This window comes from Lampris incognitus, chromosome 9, assembly GCF_029633865.1.
Source record: "Lampris incognitus isolate fLamInc1 chromosome 9, fLamInc1.hap2, whole genome shotgun sequence".
Lineage (NCBI taxonomy): Eukaryota > Metazoa > Chordata > Actinopteri > Lampriformes > Lampridae > Lampris > Lampris incognitus.
The window spans coordinates 17,549,023-17,575,954 of record NC_079219.1 but is presented as its reverse complement, the minus strand read 5'-3'; the positions used below and the strand labels follow the sequence as shown (position 1 = coordinate 17,575,954).

Below are 26,932 nucleotides of genomic sequence, written 5' to 3'. Positions count from 1 at the left end.
AAAGTGACTTGTGTAAAATGATTATGGATTCACTCTCAATCAATCATACAGTCCATTTTAAAGTTCCTCTCAGTTCATTAGTCTACTGAACAAATCAGGCTTGTGGCTCGTTAACCCAGATGTAGATCTTCTACTACACCTTGAAAAGTCTTGCAGAAAAAAATAGGGTCAGTATACTTGAAACCAGCTGGCATAGATATAAATGCACTAATACTGTATCCGGCCAATTACTGCACTCTTCTGAGCCATCCCGGTCTCTGCTCCACCCCGTCTGCCGATCCGGGGAGGGCTGGAGACTACCACATGCCTCCTCTGATACATGTGGAGTCGCCAGCCACTTCTTTTCACCTGACAGTCAGGAGTTTCAACAGGGGGACATAGTGCATGGGAGGATCATGCTATTCCCCCCAGTTCCCCCTCCCCCCGAACAGGCGCTCCGCCTGACCAGAGGAGGCGCTAGTGCAGCGACCAGGACACATACCCACATCCAGCTTCCCACCTGCAGACACAGCCAATTGTGTCTGCAGGGATGCCCGACCAAGCCAATTCAAACTGGCGATCGCCGTGTTGGTAGGCAACGGAATAGACCGCCACACTACCTGGACAATTTAAGCCATTAGTTTAGTTTGAACAAACTGAATTTTTTTTCTTTTAGGATTTTTCCCTTTTTCTCCTCAATTGTACTTGGCCAATTACCCCACTCTTCCGAGCTGCCCCAGTCGCTACTCCATACCCTCTGCCAATCCGGGGAGGGCTGCAGACTACACATGCTTCCTCCAATGCATGTGGAGTCGCTAGCCACTTCTTTTTGCCTGAGTTTTGCCAGGGGAATGTAGCGAGTGGGAGGATCACGCTATTCCCCCCAGTTCCCCCTCCTCCCTGAACAGGTGCCCCGACTGACCAGAGGAGGCGCTAGTGCAGCAACCAGGACACATGCCCACATCCGGCTTTCTGCCCACAGACATGGCATTTGTGTCTGTAGGGACGCCCGACCAAGCTGCAGGTAACATGGGGATTTCAAATGGTGATCCCCATGTCGGTAGGCAACGGAATAGACCGTTACGATGCCCGGACGCCCCAATTTTTTTTTCTATTGCAGAAATCTAAACTCCATCAATGTGTGTGATAGGCAAAGAAAACAAGTTGTGTGAACATTTTATTGTTGATACAGGATTTTAGTATTAGGAAGATTTTCACATAGTAACGCTTTATTTTAGTTTGGCCCATTTTCTATGCCAGCATCAATGCATAGCTGATACAGACAGCAGCTAACGCACTCTGCAAAACTCAACTAAACATTTTTTTTTATAAAAGCTTAAATAGCAGACTTCTATTGTTGAGTTTAAACCAAATAAGGATCGTGAAACAGACTCACAAGTCTTTGCTACCCTTAATTCAAATTTTACATAGGGTTGGTCCCTAATTCAGATTTACATGACTGCCTTTAACATGTATTTGTAGTGAAATTTGGGTGTTCACTTGTATGGCTTATGCAATGTTTTGGTGATTTCTACTTATTTACTTTGTTCTGTGTTGTTTGTCTGCAAATAATCCTGATCTTAACACGGCATTTTCGACAGAGAGATTCTGAATTTCTGGCGAAACAAGCATGCAAAAAAAAAAGAAGAAAGATGAATAGGTTGTAAATGCTACAGTACTGCCCCACGGTGAACACTGTCTGCCATTCTACACACAATCAACACAAACACAATGTGGACCCATCCAGACTTGCCTGCTATTGTTCGACTATCTGAGTGTATGCTGTGTGTGAATGTGTGAGTATGACCCCTACCCAGCAGAAAGGAGGAATGCCAGCGTGGGAGCATTCTCTCCCCCTGTATGCATTTCTCTGCTCTACCCCCCACCCACCCCCCACAACGTGTGTATTGGTGTGTCCGTCCCCTTCTCTCTCTCCCTCTGCATTCTGTCTGATGGGCCGTGGTCCCGATTCCCATGCATCACGTCCGTTCTCCATCATTCCACTTTAAATAACGGTGCAACTCCATTCCAGCCAACAGCCTGCTTCCAATGATGCACACATGACCTGTTGCAAGCATGCTGTGTCCGCTGAGACTATAACGATTTGAATACACAGCTTCTCCACGCCCATATCAAATCACACCGACCCAAAACAAACAAAAAATAAGAAATAATCTGTTCCATCATAATGAAAACGATAATAAGAATCAGAAGAAAAAGAATGAGAATAGATGGTATATGGTATAGTATTTTGCTTCTACACCAACTATAACCAGATGTTTACAGTGACCATACAGGAATTTGAAGGTCGTAGGTTTTCTCCGCACAGCAGCTGACTTGTTTGTTGAAGTGTCCTTGAGCCAGACGCAGATGTCCTACCTGCGACAGCAGCACTGTTTCTAGCTGCCGCTACAGACCGAGCCCCTGTGCTCAGCCAAACACAACCATCAGTCAAGTCATTCAAGTTGGTACTGCAGCTAAAAGTCTCATTTGTTTTCGATGCAAGAAAAAAAAAGGCATGAAGGGAGCTGGTTTCCCTTGTTCCGAATCTCGGTTTGAAAATGTTCTTCAATGAAAAGGCACAATCTCGATATAGGTGCTGGATCTGCATTATTCCAAGACATAATGTTGATAAAGGAAATTACAATTTCTTAGAATATACCAGGGTAAATGACTGGCTATGCTGACATGCTTTGCATTACGCTGGAACGCGTGTGGGTAAGTATGACTAAAACTCCTAATTTGCACACGTTTAACAGGGCAGTTAAAGTAAGTGAAATGGAATAAAAAGACAGACATTAGCAAAATTAGTTAGCAGAGGGGGAAAAAAAAGCTATGCACACATTTCACTAGTACTACAAAATACATTGCTTTTGGTAGCAGACATCTTAAGCTTGATGATCCACCTTCTGTGACAAAAGCGTATATGATATATTATAGTTGATAATTCAAAATGATAAATAATAAAACATGCCATATTTCTGCAGGGAAGAAGACAGTGTGCAGCCTGTGCCAGGCCAGCAGGGAGCAGATTTAGCTCAGTGCGATGATAACTAAGTGATATGACAACAAGCGCCCTCCCTCTCCCTCACACTGTGTGCAGTGAAACATGCCATGATATCTGCCTAGAGAGGCTCTGCCCCACTACAGCACAATGGTGAACGTGGTGGAGGAGACAAAGGGACAGAAAGAGAGATGGCAAGACAAAATTGGGGGGGGGGGATAAAGAAAGATGGAGCAGATGGGCCTTCTGTGTGATGATCAGGGGAGATCAGCAGAGAGAGGGAGTAAAAGGACAAAAGGACAGAAATATCCTTCACTCTGCTCTAGACTGCAAGATTAGTCATCTTTCAATTTATACCTCGCCCTCTCTCTCCTCTTTTGTTCGGGCTGTTTACAACCACTCTATATAATTTACACTTTTAAGGACAGTGTGAGTGAAAAATGTTGGCAAAGCATGTCGGCCAACAAGCTTACTGTGTTATCCACTTTGACCTTTGCCTTGATTATAATCCTGGTCCCTGTTTAAAGCAATATCACTCCTCTTCAATAGCTTGACAGATAACAATTGTTGACTTCGTCTCATACCTCAGATTTTTCAGTTTTGATTAGGGGCCATCTGTATCGCTGGGTGAATTAGGGGGCTGATTAAGTGTAGGCACAAATCTAAATAAAGCCCTGCCTACAGCGAAATCTACAAGAAATGAATGTCCAAAATACATCGAATACAGTCGTAACCATTTTCCCTGCAGGCCTATTGAATAAGAGATGGATGTGAAATCACAGTTGCAGGTAATTCATAAAAGAAATAAGAAAAAAATCAGCCTCCCCCTAGGGTCTGGCATGCTAAGATATCATTACTCTAGTCATGTGTGGATCAGAGAGCGAGAGAGAGAGAGAGAGAGAGAGAGAGAGATTTACTGCTACTGATTTACTGCTAGGTCTATTGTTTAGGAACTATCGGCCTACCCCAACTCCATGACCTGAAAAAGAGATGATGGCTCTTGATGGTAAATTGATTGCATTTATAAAGCACTTTTCTAGTCTACAGACCACTCAAAGTACTTTACGGTGTACGCCTCACATTCACCCATTCACACACACATCCATACACTTATGGTGGAGGCTGCCATGCAAGGCACCAACCTGCGCATCAGGAGCAGTTAAGGGTTCAGTTTCTTGCTCAGGGACACTTTGACACGCTCTCTGGAGGAGATGGGGATCGAACCAGCGACCTTCCGATTACTAGATGACCCGCTCTACCTCCTGAGCCATGCCACCCCTGCATGATGGCACATGGTTGTAAACCACTGCTGTAAGCCGCACTCATTGAATAATGTCAGTGGCCTTTGCCTGTTACCTGATTACACACACACACACACACACACACACACACACACACACACACACACACACACACACACACACACACACACACACACACACACACACGTACCTAACAGGAAATACAAGAGAAGGAAATCAAATATAAAATCCAACAGTCATCATTTAATGCCTCAATATGGTATCTATCAGGCTACCAAAAGCAACCAGCAACTGTTCAAAACATGCCTTGGCTTTAAGTCCAAATGTACCTGGTCCATATTAGATGGCCATATTATGTTTGCAACAAGTGATCAGTTTTTCACAATAACCACTACACTATCCAGAACCATATTTATTGAGTGGTTTGTTATTTTTACTTGTAGATTTTGCTTCTTGTGCAAAGTACTACTGTAAAAGGTTGAGGTGTTTTTTTCAAAATCTTAAGTAAGCCATTTCTAATCCTTAAAATTTCTTATCTCTCAGCCATATTGTGCATTTTAGATCATCGCAACCAGTAGCGGATTGAGGTATGGGCGACATGGGCAGCCACCCAGGGAGGCTACTTGCTGAGGCAGCATGGGGCGCCCGCACAACATTTTTTTCGTAATGGTGACATTTGCATGATCAGTTTTGCAACCTCTGCTGGCGCGCCCATGTAGGTGAACAGGGTGGCGAAATGTGGGCCAACTATTCGTGAGCTAATTCGGGGACTAACTGATAGTAATAACTGCAGGCTCGCAAGGCTATGCATTCTGGGAGCACAATGAATTGCTGAGGAATGTGGCAATCATGCTGCACCTGCAGCCGCCTCCTTCCCCCGCCTCCTGCCCCAAGCGCCTCACGAGCCAGTGGTAACCTGGCCTACTGACACCAATTTCGATTGTCTTTGAGAGAAAAAAAACATGCCCCCTCAGAAAGGTAAGGGTTTATTTGCTCTCTAGTCGTTTAAGAATCAGTCGTTTCAAGCTGTCATGACTTCTGTAAATAATTTGGAACCAGGCTATTGGAGGTATTATGTAGACCAGTTTGGTGTGTTATTGGTATATGGATCTGCAAAACACTCACGTATTGCATCATGCATATTGTTGACATTTGAGCACACTAGGATTGCACTAGACTATTTGTATTATGTGTATGGCATATTGCGGCACGGTGGCGCAGTGGTTAGTGTGGTGGCCTCACTGTAAGAAGGTCCTGGGTTCGAGCCCCAGGGTAGTCCAACCTTGGGGGTTGTCCTGTGTCATCTTGTGTGGAGTTTGCATGTTCTCCCCATGTCTGTGTGGGTTTCCTCCGGGGGCTCCGGTTTCCTCCCACAGTCCAAAGACATGTAGGTCAGGTGAATCGGCCGTACTAAATTGTCCCTAGGTATGAATGTGTGTGGGTGTGTGTGTGTATGTCAGCTCCGTGTGATGGTCTGGCAGCCTGTCCAGGGTGTCTCCCCGCCTGCCGCCCAATGACTGCTTGGATAGGCTCCAGCATCCCCGCGACCCTGAGAGCAGGATAAGCGGTTTGAAAATGGATGGATGTATGGCATATTGGCCTACATCCATCCATTTTCTTATTGCTTTATCCACCCATCCATTATTCAAGCCGCTTATCCTGCTCAGGGTCTGGAGCCCAGCACTCATTTGGCGGCAGGAGGGGAGACACCCTGGACAGGCCGCCAGTCCATCACAGGGCGGACACATTCACACCTAGGGACAATTTAGTACGGCATACTCACCTGACCTACATGTCTTTGGACTGTGGGAGGGAACCGGAGCACCTCGAGGAAACCCACGCAGGCACGGGGAAAACATACAAACTCCACAGAGGACGACCTGGGATGACCCCCAAGGTTGGATAACCCTGGGGTTCGAACCCAGGACCTTCTTGCTGTGATGCGACTGCGCTAACCACTGTGCCACCGTGCCGCCTACAACAAACTATGTTTTCTCAAAGTGTAAACTGGCTAAGAGCAAAAGACCATTCGCAGGGTGAGCAGGGAGTTTATGGCATGGGTTAGCAGATTCGGCTAGGAGCTTTTCTTAACCTTAAGGTAAGTTTTAAGTGGTATCTGAAAGCTTATCATGAGAGTGATTTTTTTTTTAGAAATGTATTATGTTTTGTTTTGTTTTTTTAACCCAGAATGGAATATTTTTTTAATCATGTAAAATTATTGTTTGTGGGTGTGTACGTCTGTGTAACTTCTTGTGATTTTAATCTGTATTGGTCAACTTTTTCTAATAATTTCATGTAATACATATTTGTGAACTTAGACGAGTAGCTTATCAGGGTTAAAGGAGATCAAAATCAAAATCAAATCAAATGGTTCAGCCTTTGGTCATAGCTGAATAGCCTGAGGTTCTTCAGTAAAATCTTCTGAAATGAGACTGAAGAATCCTTCTGCGACAAGTCATTCAAGCCCCGATGCAAAAAAGCATCCTCCAAACAATTGAACAACCCTCTCTGTTTGACTGTTGGTTGAAGACGCCACTGTGGAATGCAGTGTTTGGTTTCCTCAGGCGTAAAGGGGCCCACATCAGCAAAAAGATTTAAAATCTTAACTCTCCTACACTTGCAGCATTGTTTTCCCCGACCTCGGAGTGTTAACCAGATGTTTTTTGGCTTTAACCCTCTGAGACCCAAGCAGCTCTGGCTGTTTTGTTTTTGTTTGTTTTTTTGCTCCTGTCAAATTTTTACTCACTGCGGGCTCCTTTTTCACTGCAATATGGAAGTCCTGCACCTTCATGGAAACAGCACAATCATAGCTATAAGTAGGAGGGCACAAAAATGTCTTTTCTGTAGTATAGCACAGCTACAATGCTTTAAATAATTTTTTAAAAAAAGAAAAAGAAAAAATGCAAGTTGAATTTCTTTGATAAATTTATTTTACAAAAATTGAAAGAAAAAAGGGAATCTATATAGTATATATAAAAATGTTCCAAGTGCCCACAACTGTTATCAATATTGGGGGGGGGGGGGAAAGGGGGTCTGCACATGCTATACATATTGAAGTATTTACATTTTTACGACCTCAACAAACTAGGCGTTTTCAACTACTATATACAACTACACAGCCTGCAATTCACTCGCCTCAGATGCTGATTCGCTGAATTTTTTGTCATGAGACTGTTTGTCTCAGCCAAGTCATCCAAAGCTTTCCAGCTGCGCTGAAAAGCACAGAATTTGATGTTTTTCACAGAATCTAGCTAGTTCCAATGGTTTATCTTGGGCAAAATTTTAAATGAGACATGTAGAATCAAGCAATTTTGGTGAAATATTACTATGTTAATTTATTTCCCGAGACGAAACCGTTCATCGCACATGGTGCATTCAATGACTATCCAAAATTTGAAAATCCCATGATATTTTTTATTGTCACAATTTCTGGCTATGATAAATGGTATAATTTTGGTGATTTAAAAAAAAAAGTATGCCTCTCGGACACGCCGGTGATTTTTGGGGTTCAGAGGGTTAAAAGTGACACAGTATTTCACATTTCTCTTTCTGGTGAGTTGTTTACACCCTGCACCCCTGCTATAAATCCATCTTTTCCACCAACACATCTCTGATGAGTCACGGACACTAATCACGGCCAAGGCAATGATAGTTCATATATTTTATTGATTTATCTGAAGATGACTCACCAATTTTTGTCTCCAGCTCCAACTGGGTACTACGGGGACTTAAGTGTGCAGACTTTTATTCTAGCTTAACACTGCACAAGCTAACCGCACTCATTAGCACACCTTAAGAATGATCTATCATGAAGAGGGCTGGCATGAATCAGACTTACCAGAGTATCTGAACGGCTGCTCCTTTATCACTTTAATCAAGTTGAGATACTAACATGGATGAGTGGGTGAGGGGATATGTTTGTCACAAGTGAATACTGCGTGCTTAAAATTACCTTTCACACCAAACAAAATATTTAGGCGAACCAAAATAACAGGCAAAGGGATCTGGGGCAAGGGCTAGACTGGCTCAGCTCAGATGTTAGATCTCTGATTACGAGTATCACATGGCAGAAGAAGAGGAGAGAGGGACGTGCCAACAAAGGCTGCTAGTTTTAAATCAGTTTTCCGCTGGGGTTGAGAAGGAGCAGCGGGCTCGTACTGACCTATGACTCAACTCTGACCAAAACAGAACATGTCAGCTTTCTGATATACCCAGAGAGGAAAGTTGAGCAAGCAGACACACAAAAATTCGATCTTTGCTGGCGTGAATTAAAAAAGCATACTTTTGCTCAGCCTAACTTGGGTTCGTGTATGAGCAGAAGTCGATCCCATTTGTCTAATATTAGTACACAACAGATGAGAGGTGGGGTACATGTTACAGTGTCATGAAGGACAAGGTCTCCAAATAAAGGAGGACTAGAGGAGGAACACAGATGACTAGGGTGATTCAAGGCCACAGAGATACCGTAATAGAGCTGGGGATATACCATTGCAGCTCTCCCCTACCGCGTCCAAGTCTGGAGCATGACCCACAGCTGTATGGGGACAGCTGGGTTTAAAGGGCCCCTATCTTTCACTGTCACCTAATCCCACTTCACAGATCATAAATCTGTCAGCAGGCGAGCCCCGAGTCAGAGTGTGGCTCCAAGCGGTTTTGGTATTATGAAATGTCTTTACAGCCCAAGTATGTTTGATGCAATTGTTAAACCCTCTACTTAGATTTCATCCAAGATGAAGGGAAATTGAATTTGTGGAAATATGAGCAAAACAAAACATTGATTTCAAAGATTTTTTTTGGGGGGGGGGATTTTTCCCCATTTTTCTCCTCAGTTGTACTTGGCCAATTACCCCACTCTTCCGAGCCATCCCGGTCACTGCTCCACCCCCTCTGCCGATCCGGGGAGGGCTGCAGACTACCACATGCCTCCTCCGATACATGTGGAGTCACCAGCCGCTTCTTTTCACCTGACAGTGAGGAGTTTCGCCAGGGGGATGTAACGTGTGGGAGGATCACGCTATTTTTTTCCCCTGGTTTTTATTAAAGATAGGTAATTAAAAATGGTCAATTATCGATATTGGCTGAAATGAAACATTTTATTGCGATAAAATGTTCAGCTATGTCGCCCAGCCCTATGTAAAGGTACATCAAAATGCACAATTTTGGCATACCTTCAGGGTCAGATTGGGAACAAAATATGGTCCTGGTAAATTGCGTCTGGACCAATCCCCCCTTTTCCCCAACATACACACTTATGAGTTGCATAAAGCAATATCAGGCTATTTATAACATGCAGGTTAAGGAAGATATCAAGTTGGCACCCTAACAACAGCTGTCCTTACAGGATTTCATAAAATAGTGTTTTGAATAAATAGCCAAGAAATAGCCTTGGGGCAAAGTCGGCACCCCAAGAGGGGCACTTGGGATTTGATTCATTTGACAATTGGCAACCCAACTCCAGGTGAAATTATGCTACAATCCGTAACTTTAATTAAAAAGATATAACATAATCATATGTCATGAATGTAGTCTATGACAAAATGCAATGCAGTCGTCATGAAACCTTAATGTAGTCCTAGCCTAATGATGATCTGGAAATGTGTCTGAAACTGGACATTAATTAACAGCGCCCTATTTATAGTCAATCATCCGACATTGTGTTTGCAGCTGACCTGATGCAAACATCTGGTTGCACACATCTGGTTTAACAGTCAGGATTTCATGCTACCGACACTATTTAAACAGGTTCGTTCGCTGCCATTGTCACGCCGTGACAAGCAGCATGTCTGCACCCTATTCGAGTGGACCCAGAGTGACTAATCAGCAGAGCCATCAAAACACTCTCGCCTTGACATCATTTAAAAAAACAGCACAGCACCGTGGCCTTAAGCCACGAAGAGAATAGAATAGAATAGAATAGAATAGCATGTCCTAACTTGGGCAGTGGGAAGACGTCTCATCAGTGTGCTCTTCTCTGCCACCCTGTTGATAATTCCATCAGCCTCAAGTTTTCTTTTTCTTTTTCTCTCTGACCTTTTCACTTTTTGCGACCTTTATCCATTTCAGACTAGTTTTATTTTCAACTCAAATGTATAACTAATAGTTTCCGCTCGTTCTCTCTTGATTTGATTATTTCCTGCTTGACCTCTGACATTACATGAATGGACATATCCACTTGAAGGGGTGGGGGGAGGACAAGGGTAGCACTTCCTGCACTTGCCTTACAGTATGGGTAGCCTATTGACAATTGGGACTGTGTAACCCCAATCAGATGGGCTGTTCCAACAAGTGGGGCGCGGGTGAAAAATTTTCCCCACATTGCTCAAGTACACCAAGCTGCAGCCTGGGGGGTGGGTGAGGCTACACATGGATGGGGTGAGGGTGTAGCCACGCCTCATAGGTGTAGCCCAACCTCATTCTCCAGGCTGCAGCTGGCACCTTGCCGCCCACTAATGGGCCGGCCCATCAGGCATTTGCTAAAGGCGCCAGATTGCCAGTCTGAGCCTGCACACATTTGTTATGAAATTTCAAAATTCTGACAAACCCAGGGCATCTGGGTACCACAGTGGTCTATTCCATTTCCTACCAACACGGAGATTGCCGGTTCGAATCCCCATGTTACCTCCGCTTGGTCAAGCAACCCTACAGATACAATTGGCCATGTCTGCAGGTGGGAAGCCCTGGTCACTGCACTGTCCTGGTCACTGCACTAGCGCCTCCTCTAGTTGGTCGGGGTGCCTATTTGGGGGAGGGGGGAGGACTGGGGGGGGGGGGGGATAGCGTCATCCTCCCACGCGCTACATCCCCCTGGTGAAACTCCCACTGTCAGGTGAAAAGAAGCGGCTGGTGACTCCACATGTATCGGAGGAGGCATGTGGTAGTCTGCAGAGGGGGTGGAGCAGCAACCGGGATGGCTCGGAAGAATGGGGTAATTGGCCGGATACAATTGTGGAGAAAAAAGGGGGGAAAAAAATTCTGACAAACCTTTCTGTTGTGAAATTTTGAAATGTCTTAAAGGGAATTTTTAAATTTCAAGTATCTCTATGCTAAATTATTTAAATGGTGTCGAGTCAAGTCAAGGTAATTTTATTTGTATAGCCCAATGCTATTCTTGTTGCAATTGCTTGACAGCTGTTTGCACTTTACTGACAACGTTTGACTTCTTACAATGTAAAAAAAACTTTTTAACTCAAACTCGTAATTTTGACTTAATTCTCAAAATTCTAAAAATTTGATTCTTTTCTCAAAACACATTGAAAATGCATTTTTTTTCTTTTTGTCCAGGCCTACCACACCATCGTAGAGCGTAGATAGAACGTCGTCACTAAAGGAAATGACTGTAAACGAGGGGACAGATGGCATCATAAAGCACTCCAGTGTTCCTCTCTCCCCTCCGCTCACCATGCTGGATGATGCCGTGTTCAAGAAGTCTCCGCCCAAGTTCCTCTGTCTCCTCCCTGGTCGCCATCTCCCCCTCCTGCAGCAGCCAATCAATGAACTCAGAGGCCACCAGCGTCCGCTCAAAGGTCCCGCCCTCCTCCTCTCTGGTCTGTAATAGGTTGTTTTCCATAGTCATCAACCTAGAAAAAAAAGCAAGAAAAGGGACAATTGCTAATGAAGCAGACAGAGAAAAAGAAAAAATATTCCTTCATAAATTTACTGCAAAATAACTGCTCTGAGCCATACAAACCCTTCTGTTGACTAATGAGTTAGTTACATTTGGGTTTTCTTAAACATATGTCTAAGAAGACCTCCATTTTTGGGGGGGGATTCCCCCCCTTTTTTCTCCCCAGTTGTATCTGGCCAATTACCCAACTCTTCTGAGCCGTCCCGGTCTCTGCTCCACCCCCTCTGCCGATCCGGGGAGGGCTGCAGACTACCACATGCCTCCTCTGATACATGTGGAGTCGCCAGCCGCTCCTTTTCACCTGACAGTGAGGAGTTTCACCGGGGGGATGTAGCGTGTGGGAGGATCACGCTATTCCCCCCAGTTCCCCCTCCCCCTGAATAGGTGCCCCGACCGACCAGAGGAGGCACCAGTGCAGCGACCAGGACACATACCCACATCCGGCTTCCCACCCACAGACACGGCCAACTGTGTCTGTAGGGATGCCCGACGAAGCTGGAGGTAACACAGGGATTCGAACCGCTGATCCCCATGCAACAGAATAGACTGCTATGCTACCCAGACGCCCTCCCCAATGTTAAAAGCATTATAGCCAAAGGAAAAAAGGCCTAGGAACTAAACAAGGCGGAAGAAACAGATTTCTGCATCGCTGAACGTCTGAATTTGAATTGTTTGAATGTTTATTCAGGGAAGCAGACTCATATTTTAAGCTTTGGTAACAAATGGGGCTGAAAATAAATATTTGTTTGGACATTATCTTTGGATTATTGCGGTTTTCTCATTTTATTATAGATAAGAGGGGAATGGAGCTTTAAACTGTAATATTGAATCACAATATTATAAATATTGTGATATTTGAAAAACGGCAGTATTCACTCAATGAAAAATGCGGAAAGGTTCTTTCATGTTAAGTGAAAGACCAATTTTGAAACTCTGAACAAAATGCACACTGAGGACAAGTAAATTAAGTAAATGTAAGAAAATGCATCACATGAATTATGTGTAATTTCAACCAAAACGAGACAACACTTAGGCTACAGGGTAAAAGCACAGTCTTAGTAAGCTGCATTATGAGAATGACTTCATCATGAGCCTCTCTGGGTTTGCACATCAGCTGAATAACTGAAGTTGGAAACAGGGGAACTCTACTCTGAAATATAATGACATTATTCCTATTAGTGCATAAACGTCAGTTGATCACTGCTGACAAATATGAATAACTTTCTCATGAAGTTCTCATGAAGAATTCAGCTTTACCACGCCGCTGAAAATTAATGGAGATTTAAGATTTAACGGATAAATGAGCTCTTTCAAAGATGTGAGTAAAATGTAAGCCTACATTTAAAGTGAAAGAGGATTACCCCAGGTTAATACTAGCAAATGAGTAGTCTATCACACCGGACGACCCCCCCCCCCCCCAACGTACATAACTCTGTCTTATCTTCTGTCCAGGGATAATATAAGATGGCAGTGACATCTGGATGGGACCAGATGACACAAGAGGTAACACACACACCAGATTAGTGCGTACATGCACACACACATGCACTCAAGCACCTGGAATCACACAAAAGTATAGGTTCTTTCTGTTGTTCTCTAAAACAGACCCCCCCTACACACACACACACACACACACACACACACACCAGATTAGTGTATACATGTACACACACATGCACACATGCACTCAAGCACCTGGACTCACACAAAACTATAGGTTCCTTTCTGTTGTTCTCTAAAACAGACCCCCCCCCCACACACACACACACACCAGATTAGTGTGTACATGTACACACACATACCACACATACACACATGCACTCAAGCACCTGGACTTACACAAAACTATATGTTCTTTCTGTTGTTCTCTAAAACACACCCACCCACCCACACACCCACACACACACACACACACACACACACACACACACACACACACCCCAGATACTGGTATGTGGTTGGTGGTTGTCCAAACTACAGGAAAACAGGTAGGGCAATAACGGATATAGAAGAGACAATGCAGTTTTTATAGTGTATTTGAACATGTCCAAGCTTGTACCACCATAAAACAGTGCAACTGGATCTAGCTATACATAGCATTGCTTTTTTTTCCCCTTCATAATCCTCTTTTGGCAGTGTCTCCCTTGACACATGTTATGTATCCACATTTTACGGCTTTACACCACTGACGGGAATATGTCCCAATCATTTAAAGTGAGTGCAGCTTGACATAACATAGCGTAATCACGGCATAAGCCCAAAATGGATTTTACGATGAGTAAAATCATTCATGGATATCCTTTTAGAACTGATAGCTTTTGTAGGAACTACTGTAAGAGATTTAATTTTAGATGTCCTGGATCCTACATTCTGCCTAAGTTATATCTGGTCATTACATTAGGACACGTCTGGGTTTTAGCCAGAACAAATCAAATTCTAATTTGACCGAGAAACTCTGATCCATAAGCTGTTCCGACAGGGTATGAAAATATCTAGCCTTATCCTTGTTGACATTGAGCCCGAGTACAGTCTGTTATTTCAACCTGTTTGCTGACCAGGTTCAGATTTGTCATCACGTTGACCAAGAGAATCATTAACCTTTGAGACAATAGCTATCAACCCTGGACTTGGCTTTGGTCACAATACTTAGTACAGGACAGAAAACCGGTCGTTCAATACATTAGAGAATTTCAGTTGAAAATCCACTTCCCAGCAGATGGATGATGGGTTTACTAGAACGAGGCAAGCTACACTTATTCAGTTATGTACTTATGGCTTTTGAGTCCACATATACATACTAATATTACCCCTTGATGGCTTTGTGTAGAGTAAGGCAAGGTTGTGTTAGCATAGACACAAATTACCAAGACGAGCTTTGACTCTGTGTTGTGTCCCATAGGATGTGATTTGAGGAACATGCATGCGCATGTTGCTTATTACGTTCAAGACGAGCCTAAAATGTTCCTTTTCCAGGCCCACCTTAATACTTATATGGTCTTTCAGCATGACTGTGATTTGGATTTGTGGCACTATATAGTCACTATTGAATGCCCTATTAGATGCATCACTACAGGTAATCTGTTGCACTTAAACACCAACTGCGCCAGAAACGACGTGCACTCTTTGCTATGATTTGATTACTGTCCAGCGCTAATTTGACAAAAAATATATATCTAATTGTTGACTCTTTTTGCAAGTTATTTTGTGTGATGCAATGCATGCGTGACAGATGAGCGAGTAACAGATCATTGTCAGATCAGATCGCTGCCTGCTAAAAATCTGACGGACATTTAGTTGAGAGGAAATATGCAACACTTGCAAAGTGGGCCCTCATTTTTGCTATATTACAAAGAAAGAACGAGAGAAGGATGCAAGAGAGGAAAATCCTAGAGGGGACTTTGATGATGGTGTAATTGACATTTAAAGCCTCAAGTAGGAGCAGCTCAGGAAATAAACTAATTTACTGCTTTCCTGTTACTCAATCAAGTCCTTTCAGTATCAGTTCATTTCTGCCAGCACCATCTGCTTAATGCCGGGATCAGACCACACGATTTTAGCCCAATTTTGTCATTGCCGACAAATTTCCAGCGTCGGGCCCTACAATAGATGTCAGGGACGACAAATGGGCATCTTTACCCCGTGTGGTGTGACATAATTGAAGAACAGCCATGTGGTGTCTGGGATGCCTCACGACACCCCGACGAAAATACTAGCATGTCAGAATATTTTGTATTTTCCTGCCTAGTCTGACATCTCGTACAACGTGTTCCTTCTTGACGTTGACCAATAGGACGACAGAGTGCTCTCTGGTGCACATATGTCAACATGGCAAAGGGAAAGCGATGCTGCTGTTGCTGCTTCAGGAGGAATGACGAAACCGAGGAAATGTTCGTTGAGCAGTGGCAACACCCTTGCAGGCCTTTTTGACACTTCCTCGAGGGAGGACCATGACACAGTCAAAAAAGATTGGCTAAATGTTGGCAAGAAACAACGGAGGCACTTCAGTAACCCGGTGAGTAGCTGGTTAAGCTATGCCAGGTTATCATTCCCCAGCAGCACTAGCCACAACAACCTCCACGATTGGTTTTTCTTTTTCGTTTCGGAACACAAGGCCACCAGCATCACACATAGCATTTCTGTAGTCATGATTGACAATGTCTTGACGCTCGCACAAGATTGTGCAAGGCAGCATAGCATCTATGATTGGTCGGGGTCACACTTGTGGTGTTACCAGTCTTCCGGCCAAGACACGGCCAGATTTTACAGCACTGTGATTGCCTAATCTGACGTGGTCACCATCACAAAAGACAAAAATATTGCGTAGTCAGATCCCAGTTTTTTTTCCTCCCCCTTTTTCTCCCCAGTTGTACCTGCTGACCAATCACCCCTCTCTTTGAGCTGTCCCGGTTGCTGCTCCACACCCTCTGCCGAGCCAGGGAGGGCTGCGAACTACCACATGCCTCCTCTGATACACGTGGAGTCGCCAGCCGCTTCTTTTCACCTGAAAGTGAGGAGTTTCGTCAGAGGGACGTAGCATGTGGGAGGATCACGCTGTTCCCCCCAGTTCATCCTCCCCCCTGAACAGGCAGCCCGACCGACCAGAGGAGGCGCCAGTGCAGTGACCAGGAGACATACCCACGGACACGCCCAATTGTGTCTGTAGGGATGCCAGACCAAGCCGGAGGTAACGTCAGGATTCGAACCGACAATCTCCGTGTTGGTAGGCAACGGAATAGACCACAATGCCATCCGGATGCCCCCCCCCCCCCATCCCAGCTTTAGGCAGGTTGTTAAATCTAGCAGTCTACTACTACTACTTTTGGCTGCTCCCGTTAGGAGTCGCCACAGCGGATCATCCGTTTCCATTTCTTCCTGTCCTCTGCATCTTCCTCTGTCACACCAGCCACCTGCATGTCTTCCCTCACCACATCCATAAACCTCCTTTTTGGCCTTCCTCTTTTCCTCTTCCCTGGCAGCTCCATATTCAGCATCCTTCTCCCAATATACTCAGCATCTCTCCTCCACACATGTCCAAGCCATCTCAATCTTGCCTCTCTTGCTTTGTCTCCAGGCCATCCAACTTGAGCTGTCCCTCTAATATAATCGTTCCTAATCCTGTCCTTCTTCATCACTCCCAGTGAAAATCTTAGCATCTTCAACTCACTCCTGACACTCTTCTCCACCCACTCCACCCTGCCTGCACTCTCTTCTTCAACTCTCTTCTGCACTCCCCATTACTTTGGACAGTTGACCCCAAGTATTTAAACTCATATGCCTCCGTCACTTCTACTCCTTGCATCCTTGCTAAATCTAGCAGTAATGACCCAAAATAAATGTAGACTGTGACCTAATTCTAGTGATACCCCACATCTCAAGTGTGGCATATTCCTAAAATATCATTTCTGGAATGGGAAAAAAAGAGTCGCTTTAAATACAATGGAGAAAATGGTCCAGGTTACACTGGTTCAAGTGTACATAGCATAAGTCATCCAACGATATAAAGTCAGCAGACTGCAGCAGGTTTGACTTGCATGTTTAAATATCACATGTTGATAAATGAGAGCTTTGTGTAATGCAAGCTGTGATGACCTATTTTAAGAGTCAACACGGTAACCTGGCTAACAAATTTCCTTTGTTAAAAGCACATTATGGACGTCATTTTCCTTTGCACCTCAAATAAAATGTACACAAGATGCAGTTAGCGGGACATTTAATCATGTTAAGTCAACAATTCTATCTCTTTCCAAAGAAGTGGCTGAACATGACGTTAACACCGCCTGGGGTTTGTCACTATGTGGTCATTATCTTAAATCTGATACACTCATGGTCCTGTAGGCCACTAGCGAGAAAAGCTCGTGCCATTATATACGTTAAAATTCATAGCAAATGTGCACCAATACATATGGGTATATATGTAATAATAGCAAATGGTAAATACTGCACATGTGATATATTATTTATTTACAATCAGTTTAACTGCTCAGTTGGCACACTAGGCACAGTCTTGGCAGTGTCCTCTGAGACTCGGTCGTGCGATAACAAGGCCTCTCCCCAGTTTACTGAGAACCCATGTGGGCTGCATATAGCGTGGCGATTGGGTATTGATAAGTGAATGCAGTGATCTTTAGGAGTAAAACTAAAGCTTTAAGTCCGTTTACAGAACAAGTAGAAAGGAAATACACAAAAGAAGACTTAAACTAACAAAGAAAACGTTCAAGTATAAGGGACTAGAAAACAGAATGATTTTGAAATCTTGAGCCAAATATTCAACATTTTCAATTATCTGGATAAATAAACAAAATAAGCAGTTAACAAAAGACTATAGTCATAATTGGTGTAGTTTGATATGGGAGCGACTGGTGTGCAGGGGTTAAGCAGTGTGTTAGATCCTACATTTGATTTCAACTTTTGTTACAGAGTCGTTGTAATCCCAGCGAATGGTTGACTAAGAATCTCAGTCACTATCTAGAGAATAAGAAGAAGAATGACTCCTGAGCTTATCACTTTAGAGACTCAGTCCGTCAACAGGACAGACTATGCTTGTGAACAGCACATTGTGCACAAGTCTGTGTTGCTGTGTATGTGTAGGTAGGCTTTTAGGTTCACAGGTTTTGATAGTTGAGTCGGGTTTTGCTGAATAAGAGCAAAATATTGATTGTCAAGTGGCTCTCTCTTCCTTGCGTTTTAATTAAAGGGGCTTTTCCTGCCATGCCATGGGTGAAGCTGCCCACAGGTTTGGTTTCAAGCAACAATATGGGCTTGAAGACATAAGGTTAGCGGGAACTACTTTAGAGGTATGCCAAAGAAACGACACTGTAGATAGACGATCAGTATACCCTAGATGATCCCTATACCCCGGAAGTCGGAAGTTGTTACGAAGCAATTCTATTGGTCAGCTGGGTAAAGGGTCCTCCCAGCCTACTTTGAACGGTTGTTGCCTGTGTTTAAACTGTCACGTTGGTGGCAAAGTAATAGTAGTAACAGTAGTAGTAGTGGCAGTAGCCAACAGCACATATTAATAATGCGAAGACACAATAGGACTGAGACCCTGACCCTAACCCTAACCCTTAGGGTACACGGATCGTCTCGGGTATACCGATCGTCTACCTACAGACACCATTTGGCCACTTCCAATAAGGCGTGTAAATCAATTCTAACACTCTTGCCTATGACTCATCTGGGGTAGTGGGGTGTGGTGTAGTGTCGGCTAGAAGGGGAGGGCAGACTTCTGTTAGTAGGGGGGCTGATTAGTGATCAGCCTCAGGTGTGCTTAATTGATTATCTGCTTTGTATGCTGCAGTGAAGCTGGCTGCAGGCCTGTTTCTGAGATGGAGGAAGGAGCCAGACGAAGCTCCGAAAACAGAGAAGGCGTGAGCGGCTCTAGCACCAGAGCACACCAGCCCGTGTGGAGTGAACAAAAGACTATTAAATAAAAAATTTAAAAAAATAAAACCTGCGTTACTGCATAAACAGTGTCCACCTTTCCATCACGAACCCTCCCAGTGGCAACAAACCATTTGTACTTAATAAAGAAGCAACACATTTTCTAATTTATTGAGACTCTGTTTAAGGTGCCCTCCTGTGGCACACAACCACGTGTAAGAAAACCCTTTGTCAGGATATAGTAGCACTTATCTCGGCAGACAAACACAATACAACCATAATACTTCAGTGTAGTTACCATGTTGATAATGGTGACCTGCCTGAGTCCCCCATGTTAATTACCTAAGACAATCCACTAACCTTCAACTGATGTACTGTGTGAAGACACTTGAGACTTTTTTTTTTCTGGCATTTTCCCTCCTTTTTCTCCCCATTGTACTTGTCCAATTACCCCACTCTCTGAGCTGTCCCGGTTGCTGGTCAAGCCAGGGAGGACTACAGAATACCACATGCCTTCTCTGATACATGTGGAGTCGCCAGCCGCTTCTTTTCACCTGACAGTGAGGAGTTTCACCAGGGGGACGTAGTGTGTGGGAGGATCACGCTATTCCCTCCAGTCCCCCCCCCCCCGAACAGGCGCTCTGACTGACCAGAGGAGGCGCTAGTGCAACGACCAACACACATATTCACAATCGGCTTCCCACCCGCAGACACGGCCAATTGTGTCTGTAGGGATGCCCGACCAAGCCGGAGGTAACACGGGGACTCGAACCGGTGATGCCCATGTTGATAGGCAACGGAATAGACCACTACGCTACCCAGACGCCATTTGAGACTATTTTTAAGCAAAAACAAACTTGCTTTAAGTTTCACTTTTTCAGCCATCATTAACTTTTCATGACCTGATTAAAGGTTTTTTTTCCCTATAATAAAGAATCCACATCGGAGGTCTCAAGTCTTTCTATCAGACGTCGTAGACCCCATGTCTTTAAGAGTTTCAGGGCTACTACTGAATCCTTTCATCATTTTTCTTTTTTTAGAAACTAAACGGTGTGTCGTTTCCACATAAATTTGAGCTTGCCTAATAACACGACATCAGTTCACCTGAGCATTTCCTTTTTGTCACTCCATAAACGCCATTCCCTTTTGTCACTTGAACCAACACAGCTAAATAGCTTAACAAAGACCCGATGACCGACCCAACCCTCTCTCCCACATCCCCTCACAACAAGGTTAACAGGAACGACAGCACGCTACGCTTTCTTTTCCCAATTTACGGCTACTATTCATGCCATTAAAGCCACTGAGGCTGCCCTGGGAGATGGACCCACAGTCTATTTATTGTTTTTAAGAGGTGATTCCTACCTCTGAAGACAACCGCGGGACAGCTTAGAAGTACATCAAGTCTTTCTCACACACACTCGCATGAAGTATAAGCACACACTCACACTCTGTTTGTGCACCAACATGATGCACAAACAGAAAAATAGATATGCACCCCCACACACACACACACACGCAAAAACACCACAGACACACAGTCATGCTTGCAAATATTTGGATGTCTGGGTAAACATTACTTTCAAAGGTCTTCTCACCACTGAGCTATGTACAGGAAAGCACTAGTTATTCTTAAAAGCTTGTAAAACATTTTTAACTTAAACTAATCCCAGTTGCTGTGGAATGACTGTTAAAGCACACACTCTCCTGTGGTTTTTGTGTGTGTGTGTGTGTGTGTGTGTGTGTGTGTGTGTGTGTGTGTGTGTGTGTGTACGCGTGTATATCTGTGTGGGAATTGCATGTGTGTGTGCATGCGAGTGTGTGTGGTCATATTTATCTCTGGCACCATACATTAGGCCGGTGCCGTGTGTGAGTTTTTTTGGCTTATGTGGGCACAAGATAGCGTTTTTGAGACCTGCAACAATATCGTCAGGCCCGGGTGTGCTGCTATATATTTCATATCTGAATTAGATTGAAAGCCCTCTCAATGTGATAAGGGGAACCCTAGCCTAGTGCGATGGGGGAAACATGAAGTGAGAACATATTTTATTCACATACACAGACTAGAAAGATGGGAAGGATGACATGTTGTTCTACTTTACCCTATTAGCATTTTTACTGTTGCTGTGTACCGTTTTTGGTCTTTTGGGGGCATTTGGAGTATTTCAGTGCTTGACTTTTTTTCAATTTGTAGAAAATGCATCATTTTCAGTCTTACAAAAAAGACATCAGCTTTCTCATCCATTGCTCCAAAGCATCTTTCTATGAGGGCATTATTTGATCAGTCTTATTGCGGCCATTTAAAGTGAACGAGCCAAATGCCCATTCGAGGACGATCATTTCCATGGAAATATCCATTATTCATTCCGCCATCACTGTAGGTTCTTAAACTACTGCTCTACTTCCTCTCTAAATCATTTGGCGCAGCGGTGCATGCTCATTTAGCATTAGCGGCAGCGGCATTTTGCTGCTTTTGTATGGAGCTTACTAAAGAATTGAGCCGTGCATTGGTCTATTAGTAGAAGAAAAGGAATTTGTGAGGATCCTTGAATGGAGATATCGATGCTTTACAAAGCATCCTGGTCTTTCCTCTTCCTGCTTCGGGACACAGTCGCATATTCACAAGTGTATGATCGTGAAAGAACTCCACCACGCAGAGCAAGTTTGAGGGGTGGGTTCGTGTGTGTGTGTGTGTATGTGTGTGTCCTGGGCTGCACCATGGTGATTACATAAACACACAGCTAAAGAAGCTGAGACGACAGATGTCTCCCCTTGGACTATTTCTTCCTCTTATGCAATAACCAACAACTGCCTCTGTGTGTGTGTGTGTGTGTGTGTGTGTGTGTAGGAAATGAAAAATAGGTCTATGTGTGTTTTGTGTGAGTGTGTGTGTGTGTGTGTGTAGGAAATGAAAGACAGGTCTACAGAGTTTTATAAGACGGTGTATTTCAATGTTTTTATGTTAGGAGAGAGCAAAAAATCGAACGTGTATGTGCATGTGGACGTGCCTGAGAGAGACAGCGTTTGTGTGACTGGCAGAACATCAGTCCAGCAAGTGATTGCATGCATTTGAGTTGCACACATAAAACGTGCGAGAGTGCAAGAATTCGCATGCATGTTTGCCACAAAACTGCAGGGAGGGGGCTGGCTAATATTGTGGTCCTATACTGAGTGTTGGTGGGGGTCGAGGGTGTGTGAGAGAGAGAGAGAGAGAGAGAGAGGGAGAGAGAGAGAGAGAGAGAGAAAGAAGGAAGGAAGGAAGGAAGACTTTGGTGTTTCTATGGGGACAATTGGGCTTCTAACTGTGAGGAAAACAACTTGAAGTGGTTTGATCGCGGTGACAAACAGCACTGTGATTAGCAGCATCCTCCAAACACCGTGAGTCACATACCATTCAGACGACCCTGCTCTACCTCTCCCTGCGCTCAGGCCTTTTTCATCAAGGTAAACAAAACAATTAACCACCACGGCCGCTCTGCTCGCCAAAGACCTACACGATGTAATTTCATCAAGCGAAAACTAATCACATGACATCTAAAAGATTAAAATAATCTTTAAGAGCAAACGGTTGAGTCATTGCTGCTTTGATAAACACTATGAAAGGTGATGGAAAAAAATCGGGGGGGAGAGAGAGAGAGAGAGAATACAGTTCCATAAGCATGATTCAAAACCAATGTCATGGGTCATGGGTTGTGGGTGATCATGGGTTCACGCCGCACGCCACCCATGACCATGAGGCCACAGAATGGTTTTTTTGGATTGGATTCCCCCCATTTTTCTCCCCAATTGCATCCGGCCAATTACCCCACTCTTCCGAGCCATCCCGGTCGCTGCTCCACCCCCCTCTGCCGATCCGGGGAGGGCTGCAGACTACCACATGCTTCCTCCGATACATGTGGACTCGCCTGACAGTGAGGAGTTTCACCAGGGGGACGTAGCATGTTGGAGGATCACACTATTCCCCCCACTTTCCCCTCTTTCCCAAACAGGTGCCCCGACTGACCAGAGGAGGCGATAGTGCAGTGACCAGGACCCACAGACATGGCCAGTTGTGTCTGTAGGGATGCCCAACCAAGCCGGAGGTAACACAAGGATTCGAACCGGCGATCCCCATGTTGTTAGGCAACGGAATAGACCGCTACGCTACCCGGATGCCCACTGCATCAATCTTAAAGCAATGGGCTAAGAGACTATGTGAAAGAGATAACTGTACTAAAAACATAAAAATGGAATTTAAACTAAAGCTAAATTTTGCATTTTCTCAGATCTTTTCTTTATTTCTTGTGATTTGTGTGTCCTACCGTAAAGGCTGTGGATGTGTGTGTGTGCACTGTATGTATGGGCGTGACCGCGTGTCAAGTGTGTGTGGGTCCGTACTTCTCATAGATCCTCTGGCCCCTCATGAAGACCTTGGCTTCGTTATCCAGTGGGAAGGTCCCGTCATCTTTCCGGAAGCGGTAGAACAACTTCATGTCTTTAAACTCCCGATGCTCGTCACACACTGGGAACAGACGAGCACGCATGAGTTAACCCATATATAGCAAGAAACGGGGCTTGGCTTGCACAGAAATTACACACACACACACACACACACACACACACATAGTTTTCGCTCTGGACATGTCACCCATTAAATACACATGAAAAGAAACACACTGTTTACAGGATGGAGGTTGCTTATTACAGTCCGACTACAACTTGAGCTCTCCCCATCTACGGAACATACACACACAGACAGATATGGATAAACACGGAGCTGACTACAACTACATGAAGGGCAAGAAGCAGATTCCAGCAGCCTTAGTTGTCATCTGTGTTTTTCTTGATAATGCACTCTGACATGTTAATACTGTCAGCCAAGATGGCTTAATATGGAAGGGATACTGGCGCTGGTATGCACTTGTAAATTTCAACAACAGTAAACAATTGGGGTTTTTTTTTCCAACAGTAGGTTTGATGAGTTATGAGCAATCCTTCCCATATTTGCAATGATGGCTACACGTGCCATTATCTGCACATATTTATCCATTCGTTTATCCCAATGAATAAACTTGTGTCATCATGTATGGAAGTAAAATATCTTCTTTTCACCCCCCCCCTTTTTTTTCTCCACAATCGTATCTGGCCAATTGCCCTACTCTTCTGAGCCATCCCGGTCGCTGCTCCACCCCCCTCTGCCGATCCGGGGAGGGCTGAAGACTACCACATGCCTCCTCCAATACATGTGGAGTCACCAGCCGCTTCTTTTCACCTGACAGTGAAGAGTTTCACCAAGGGGGCGTAGTGTGTGGGAGGATCACGCTAGTCCCCCCAGTTCCCCCTGAACAGGTGCCCCGGCCGACCAGAGGAGGCGCTAGTGTAGTGACCAGGAAACATACCCACATCCTGCTTCGGGGGATTCGAACCGGAGAGCCCCGTGTTGGCAGGCAACGGAATAGACCGCTACACTACCCGGATGCTGGGAAGTAAAATATTTTAACTGCATTTTTTTTTTATTTTTACATTTAAGTGTTTGATGAAATTCATTTCATGATAAAAAAAAATATGCACAATTAAAAATAATCCAGTAAAAAAATTCTAATTATGCTGTTTGTAGGGGGCACTAGGACCAAGTGACTTAACACCACTGACGCATTCTGTGCGGCTGGTGTGGTGAGCTGGCTCTGTCACAACATTAGTCTCTGGTTAAATGTGAAACAGGTACTGAGACACATCACCGGGCCAAACTGGCTGAGAGAGATGGAGAACCACCAAGCAAGAGTCCCCGAAGGTTCCCAGAAAACGTCAAGCAAGAATAAAAGAGAGTGAGGTAGCGAGAGAGAGAGGGAATGAAAAGAAACACACACACACACACACACACACACACACACACACACACACACACACACACATAAATGCATACACACATACACAGCAAACACAGAAAACTGGAACAGAAAAGGAAAAGTGTTCCCTGAATGCAATGTAATGTATTTTAATATTGCATTAATGTTATTCATTTATACTGTTTACAGTATGTTGGCTGCTCTTTGGCATTGCTAATGTATTGCCTTTCCCATGCCAATAAAGTAAATTCAGTTGATTTGAGAGAGCAAGAGAGAGAGAGAGAGAGAGAGAGAGAGAGAGAGAGAAAACACATAGCACAAACATGTGCACACAAAGCAGAGGCACATGAACACACACACACACACAGACACAGACACAGACACACACACACACACACACACACCCTGCATCCATCCCAGCCTTACCGTGATGAATGATGCTCTGGTCTAGGAGTTTCTGCATAATCTTAATGGCCGTATCTCGATCCAAGGCCTCCTTGTGCTCAATCAGCCAATCGATGAGCTCCTTGGCCACAAAGCAGTTTGGGTAGGTTCTCAAGTGGTGCCGACGATCCTTGATCACCTTCCCCTCGTGGAGACGCAGCCTATCGGGATAACAGGTGACTTGTTTAATTTCAAATGAGAGCTGCTATCCATCAAACATTTTAACTAAAAAAGGAAGCCGTAGATCTCCATCGCTGGCAGCTTGGATATTTATTTAGTTATTTCTGATCATGTAACCTCTTTGAGAGTTTAATTCCCCTCACCCCCGCCTTTTTTCTCCCCAATTGTACCCAGCTAAATACCCCACTCTTCTGAGCCATCCCAGTCGCTGCTCCACCCCCTCTGCCGATCCGAGGAGGGCTACAGACTACCACATGTCTCCTCCGATACATGTGGAGTCGCCAGCCGCTTCTTTTCACCTGACAGTGAGGAGTTTCATCAGGAGGACGCAGCGTGTGGGAGGATCACACTATTTCCCCCAGTCCCCCCTCCCCCCTGAACAGGTGCCCCAACCGACCAGAGGAGGCGCTAGGTCAGCGACCAGGACACATACCCACATCCGGCTTCCCACCCGTACACAGCTAATTGTGTCTGTAGGGATGCCTGACCACGCAGGTGGTAACACAGGGATTCGAACCGGTGATCCCCGCGTTGGTAGGCAACGGACTAGACCGCTATGCTACCCAGACGCCCCAAGAGTTTAGTTTCGAGTGGGATTAGTATTACACTTCTAGGAGCTCGCCTCATATGAGAGCAACTATACTGTTTCTACACTGTGTATGAAGTCTGTAACTGAATTGCCAAACTACTCGGAGACTCACAAAAGTCAACTTTATTTTTCTTTAAAGTAAATTGGAGCAAATGCCCACTCTCCCTAAATGTAGTTTTCTTTACTTTGCAGCGACCTACACGACGCTTTTGCACCGTGTTAGGAAAACAGCCCACGCTCGTACGGACGGCCCTAGACGTTCCTTTCATTTCACCGAGGTGACCTCTTCTCGACCCGACTGTTGTGAAACGGGCCACCCCGGCCTGTTAGCCGAGCTTCCCACAGCTGGCTAGCTCCCCTCCACACCGCGTCTGTGTGCAGCTGGGCAGCATCACCGCGGATTAGCACTGACAGCCCGGGCGAGGTCTGCCCGGCCAGAGCCGCACACCACTCCGCCAGGGCCCACAGCGGGCCGCGAGATAACACCTTACACTTCCTTTACAGGCAAGAGAAGACTTATCACATCACCTCGCAGTCTCCACTTCAAATGTTAAAACAAACAAACAAATAGATGCTTCGTTTGAAGCAACAACTAACCAACTCATTGGGAACCTCTTTTTTGTTGCATTGGATCACCCGAAT

General features: G+C 44.7%; 1 protein-coding gene across 1 annotated transcript in view; it reads right to left on the bottom strand.

Moving 5' to 3' along the window:
* The window catches only part of deptor (DEP domain containing MTOR-interacting protein), a 58,808-nt gene that overhangs the window by 28,710 nt on the left and 3,166 nt on the right, over nucleotides 1–26,932 (bottom strand). Inside the window, exons 3-5 of the mRNA XM_056286274.1 lie at nucleotides 25,504–25,682; nucleotides 23,630–23,753; nucleotides 11,644–11,822 (exon numbers count right to left, since the gene is read on the bottom strand). Coding sequence (XP_056142249.1) covers nucleotides 11,644–11,822; nucleotides 23,630–23,753; nucleotides 25,504–25,682 — 482 coding nt within the window. The remainder of the gene's footprint in view (nucleotides 1–11,643; nucleotides 11,823–23,629; nucleotides 23,754–25,503; nucleotides 25,683–26,932) is intronic.